A 5,996-nucleotide genomic window follows, 5' to 3' on the forward strand; every position below is an offset into this window, starting at 1 on the left:
TATATATATATATATATATATATGTAGTGTGTGTGGTTAAGATGTTTGCTTTCCAGCCACATGATTTCAGGTTCAGTCCCACTGTGTGAGACCTTGGTCAATTGTCTTCTACTAGAGCCCTGACCCAACCAAAGCCTTGTGAGTGGATTCAGTAGTTGGAAACTGAAAGAAACCTATTGTGTGTGTGTGCATGTGTGCATGTGTCTACATATATGTGTGTGAGTGTGTGCATGTATGTTTGTGTTTCCTTTCCTTGACATCACATGATAGTTGTAATTGAGTGTGACTATTATACAGTGTCATACATTTAAAATATTCTGCAAAATCATATCTGACCATGGTTATCAATATCATTACAGATACAATATACATTTGCACAGAAGATGCTTTCCCAACCAAACGCTTCACCCAGCTGATTGAAGCATGGCGTCAAAAAGGAATATGGAAGAAACTTTCTGATGGCTGTTTACAACCTGGGGACCATGTTTACATTGAACACGTCCCTGATGTGGTGAGTAAACAGCTACAAAATGTTAAAGCCTTAAATCCATAATTGCAGGTAGGCACTCACCCTTAACCACAGCATACCAGCAACAGCATTAGTGCAATCAGGATCACCTTCATTATAATCATTTACATTATAAGTTAAATGTTTTTTGTTGCTTTTTTTTTTTCAATGTTCGTTTGGATTAGCAAGATCTGTTATGTAGAGTATTTCCATTGTATCTCAATTTTATGTTTCTGACATACCTGTGTTCTCAAAAATGCTGACAGTTTTATTAATGATAGAAAACAGCACTTGAAAACAATGGGAGAAACCATTGATAAATGTTAGCAATTGAGTAAATATATGTACATGCACAGAATTGAAGCAATTGAACTTTCAGATATGGTTGTAATGTCTTCATTGAAAATATTATCATCTATGTAATATATATATATATTTATATTTTAAAAAGGCAGTGCTCCAGCATGGCCACAGTCAAAAGACTGAAACAAGTAAAAGAGTATATATATATGTCTATATCTATCTATCTATCTATCTATCTATCTATCTATCTATTTATCTGTCTGTCTGTCTATTATATATATATATATATATATATGTATATACCACATCCTTGCATTGTTGTTTTTCCTTGTGTTTTTTCTTCATTTTTTTATTTATTAATTATATATATATGTATACTGGCAGAAAGACCACCCTCCAGGTGGTTTTCTGTTAGCCACATGATAATATTTTCACATTTAATTCTCAATTCTAATAATTTTTATGATATTGTCCGCTGTTGTGCCTTTGCTGCTAAATGTTCTTTTACAGTCGTATATTTTGGCATTCTTTCGATTGAACCCTCAGAAATGTCAAAACAAACAGCTGTTTTGTTCGTTAATTTCTGTAAAAAAATTTTATTTATTTACTTTTGTTTTAAAATGAGAGGAGAAAGTGAAAGTTGTATGTACATGTATATGAAATGGACATGTGTGAGAGAGAGAGAGAGAGAGAATGAGTGAATGCCACTTAGACATCACTCATTCTCTCTCTATTTCTCTCTCTCACGCACACACATGCACACATACATACAAAAAAGATGTATTTATGTATGTATACATGACAACACACCCCTTCACTCACTCTCTCTCTCTGTCACACACTCTCTCTCTCTGTCACACACTCTCTCTCACACACACACACACACACACACACACATACACATAAATGTATACAAATGTACATACAAAAGCACACATGTACATGTGTTACTGACTACAAATACATAGAGCTGAACATGGCACACAAAAAGTAAATAAATAAAAAAAATTTACAGAAATTAAAGAAGTGTGCAGATTCAAGCAAAAGAATGCCCATATTTTTTGGGACGCCCCTTGTTCAATTGCAAAATTCTAATGTGATATTTGTGTAATAATGAAATCAAACCTGGAGTGTGTGTGTTTATATTACAGAGACAGTGTATGTGACAGAAAGGCGGGGAGAGAACATTGCAAACAATGAATGAAATAAACATGAAATGAAAAGATCATATAAATAAAAGCTCATTAAAAACTATCTTGTACCGAATATTTAAATCTGTGAACTTGAAATATTCAATAATAAAAGGAAGTTCAGAAAGTAAATTTTCTTGAAAATATCAATTTATAAAAGATCTCACTTGCTAAGTAAATATTTCTTTCAGTAATTTATTGTAGTTGATTGCAAATAGCGAAAGAAAACTGGAAATGAAAACATTAAATAGAAGTGAGAGGCTTCGCAAATGAAAACAAAAAATTTCACCTGCTACAGTTGCTATTTCAATACTGGAAGTTGACATTGAAAAGCCTTTTTAAAGTGAATCATATATATAAAGCAATATTATTTATTCTTAAAAAAATAAAATGAAGACCCTATCATGTATCTGGTGTCAAATTATTCATGCATCCTAAGTATGGAACCAATTCACGCGGCTGTTGTCTCATGAAAAGCAAATACACACACACACAGGTCTAGTCTATATATAAGATATATATTAAAGGAAAAGGAAAACAAAACCAAGGCAGGATGAGCATCTCATGTCATTTAGAATATTTAATTAAAGTGAATCAAAAAAGGAGAAGTAGAAGTAATTAATGTCTTACAGCTGTTTCTTATTTCTTTATTGCCCACAAGGTGCTAAACATAGAGGGGACAAACAAGGACAGACAAAGGGATTAAGTCGATTACTTCGACCCCAGTGCGTAATTGGTACTTAATTTATCGACCCCGAAAGGATGAAAGGCAAAGTTGACCTCGGTGGAATTTGAACTCAGAATGTAACGGCAGACGAAATACCGCTAAGCATTTCGCCCGGCGTGCTAACGTTTCTGCCAGCTCACTGCCTTACAGCTGTTTCTGGAATATCCCAGGTAATGGGTCAACACCCCTGTACACTAGGTATTCCATCATCTGAGACAAGGTGTGTATGTAGGAAAGTTCCATACTGTACTTTCTATGCATTTTGATCAAATCCTCAACGATTTAACACAGTATCTCCTAACAACAATGTAAACTTCATGTAATCAAGGTATCCTTGGCCTAAAGAGTAGCTTGTGGTCTACCCCTCATTTGGATAATTTACTACTTCTGAGGTTCTGCTAGCTATGAAACATATGTAACCTGGATTTTATCTATCCCATTCCCTAATTATTCGCAAATACAACCCCTGTTGCTAATCATGAACTATAAAACTAACTTTTTTCAGCTTATCATACTTTGATACAGGAAAAATTCACAACCTTCTGCACCAATAAACCACTATCGTTTCTGAAAGTTGTTTTTTATATCTTCTACAGATTGCTTGAAACTCACTAACATCCTACATCTTGATCCTTAGATCTTACCTTTATATATACATATATATATATATGTGTGATAGTGAGGGCACATGGCCTAGTGGTTCAGCTATTACACTCACAATCACCAGATCATGGTTTCAATTCCTTGACTGGGAAGTGCATTGTGTTCTTGAACAAAACACTTCATCTGGTGTTGCTCTGCAAACACTTTGACACCTGACACATAGTACACCATGCACCTGTTCAGGCAACATCAGTTTGGTGGATAGACTGAGCTAATGTACAGCACATACATTTGATCACTATCAACAAATCATTTGTGCAGATCATTCAGCAAAAGCTGAACACTCATATGTCATCTTTGACAGGAGATTCTGCTGCTTTTCCATACTTGCTTGCATCAGACAGATTTTGTATAACTCGATGTCATTTCCATCACCAACCTTCTTTTATTTCTAAGTAAGGTAATATTTCACCATGCCCAGACATGATAAAGTGGAATATTGGAAACAAAGAACAACTCTTGCGTGACAATGACACTTGCTTACAACTCCTGCCCAATGTCAAGGCAAGGAGATAGTAAAAGAAATGCATGCACATACACACATGGGCATGCACACACACGCACACATACACACATCTGTACACATCAAGTGGATCATTGGTGTAACAGTGTTGTTGCATGTTGTGTGTATGTGTGCATGTGCACACCCATGTTTATGTAGGGTGTGCATAGACATCAGTCACTCATACTTATGCACTCATGCATCTAGTACACACATACATACGCTCTGTAATTTCCTATGTTTGCCTCCAATGGGTGTGCACGCACACATACACACACACATATTTATGTACATATAATTCTCTCTTTCTTTCTCCCTTTCACACTACCAAACCTCAGTCCAGTGCCAATCATCCTCTCCCCATCCCACAGAAATGTTATTGCAGTTGTACTAACATACATCTGTCGTGCCAAAAGCCTGCATATTTATATATGTGTACACACACAGGCATGCACACATATATGTCCTTCCAGACACATACACATTCATACATTCACATATAAATCATCATCATCCTTCTACTAACCTATGGTTGGTCAGAACTCCATTGACAATCCCTTTCCATACTACACGATCCAGCATTGCTGTGTTCAGATCTCTAATATGCAGCCCTGAGTCCCAAGATATAGTAACTGGAAATATCAGTTTCCTGGAGAAAACACTTCCAGAGGGATGCCATAGGAGCAGGGATGAGATAGCCTCTTTCTCTGCTCAATGATAGTGGCCAGCAAATTGTAGCCATTTCTGCTTTAGCTTGAGGGATATTGGTATCAGATGCCTGAAACAGATTGTCCATCAGCCGCTGCTGATTCTTCTGATTCAGTGTGCAGAGCTTCTCAATCTCAACTTACTCTTCTCAACCTACTCTTCCAAAACTTTCATCAAGAAGAACGTTCAGAGTCACAAGAATAACCACATTGTGAAGACACGCAAGATAGCTGCCAATGTTTCTACACCATCATACAAAGGGTGTAATGGTGTAGAATCTTTGTTACAAGTACTGGAGAAAGCAGCAAACCAGGTCGGCCTTTACTGCAACAAGAGTAACACAGAGTTTATCACAACCTCCTCCGAGTTAACTGAACTTAAATCACTCAATAATATATCAATCAAAAACGTTGACGACTTCAGATATCTTGGATCACACATAGTAGATTCCTAAAAGGCCTTTTGCTTCCGCAAAACTCATACTTGGGATGCATGTAACAGACTTGATAAGATCTGACACTCAAACCCTCCACCCACGTTAAAAGTTAAGATATTGACAATACTGATTGAGCTGGTCCTTTTCTGTGGATTAGAGTCCTGGACCTTATCGGCTCTCTTAGAAAAACAACTAGATGGAACATACAAAATCTGCTCAGAAAGATACAGAATATCTGTTGGAGATTACACCCAACACTTAGTAACATCTACGGAAATCTGATACCAATATCCCACATATAAATACAAGAATATACATACATTCACCAATCATCCATACATACATACACCCATAAATGAATCCTAAACACGTTTATGCGCACATGTGTATACAGCAGGTACTAATGCACATGCATTCACACACACACTCATACAACTGATATAGACACAGCTGATATACATGTACACCTACATGTTTGTGCATGCAAGAACTCACATGCATACTGATATGCACTTGCAACCATACATACACACACCCTAGCAAACATGCACATATGCACCAAAGAGCTGATGCCATCAGCTCCCACCCACACATGAGCACCCTCACACACACTCACCCACACACACACACACACACTCACACACACAGACATCAGACAACCATAGCCACACACATACTCATATATCTGGTATACACATAGACAGCCCCGCAAGCCATGTTTCTGCTGGCCTGCAAGTTCCTTGCAAAACCACCCAGACACCGAGATGCCACCAGCTTTCTGTCAAGCCATGCAGGCCAAGATATTCTTTTTAATGCATCTGGTGTCACTGAAATGTCAATCTCATTCTTAACAGCATTATGTAACCTACTTTGACCAATGGCAGCTCAGTATATATGTATATAAATATATATGTATATAAATATATATGTATATAAATATATATGTATGTGTATATATA

At 36.7% G+C, this 5,996-nt stretch overlaps 1 protein-coding gene and 1 long non-coding RNA gene across 3 annotated transcripts in view; one reads left to right on the forward strand and one right to left on the reverse strand.

Annotated features, from left to right (window-relative positions):
• The window catches only part of LOC106879834 (DNA repair protein XRCC3), a 200,197-nt gene that overhangs the window by 178,425 nt on the left and 15,776 nt on the right, over nucleotides 1-5,996 (forward strand). The window contains exon 5 of the mRNA XM_014929538.2: nucleotides 360-511. Within this exon, the coding sequence (XP_014785024.1) occupies nucleotides 360-511 (152 nt within the window). The remainder of the gene's footprint in view (nucleotides 1-359; nucleotides 512-5,996) is intronic.
• LOC128249080 (uncharacterized) overlaps nucleotides 1-5,996 on the reverse strand; it is a 171,930-nt gene that overhangs the window by 45,536 nt on the left and 120,398 nt on the right. The window lies entirely within an intron of this gene.

Source organism: Octopus bimaculoides, chromosome 11 (genome assembly GCF_001194135.2).
Source record: "Octopus bimaculoides isolate UCB-OBI-ISO-001 chromosome 11, ASM119413v2, whole genome shotgun sequence".
Taxonomy (NCBI): Eukaryota; Metazoa; Mollusca; class Cephalopoda; order Octopoda; family Octopodidae; genus Octopus; species Octopus bimaculoides.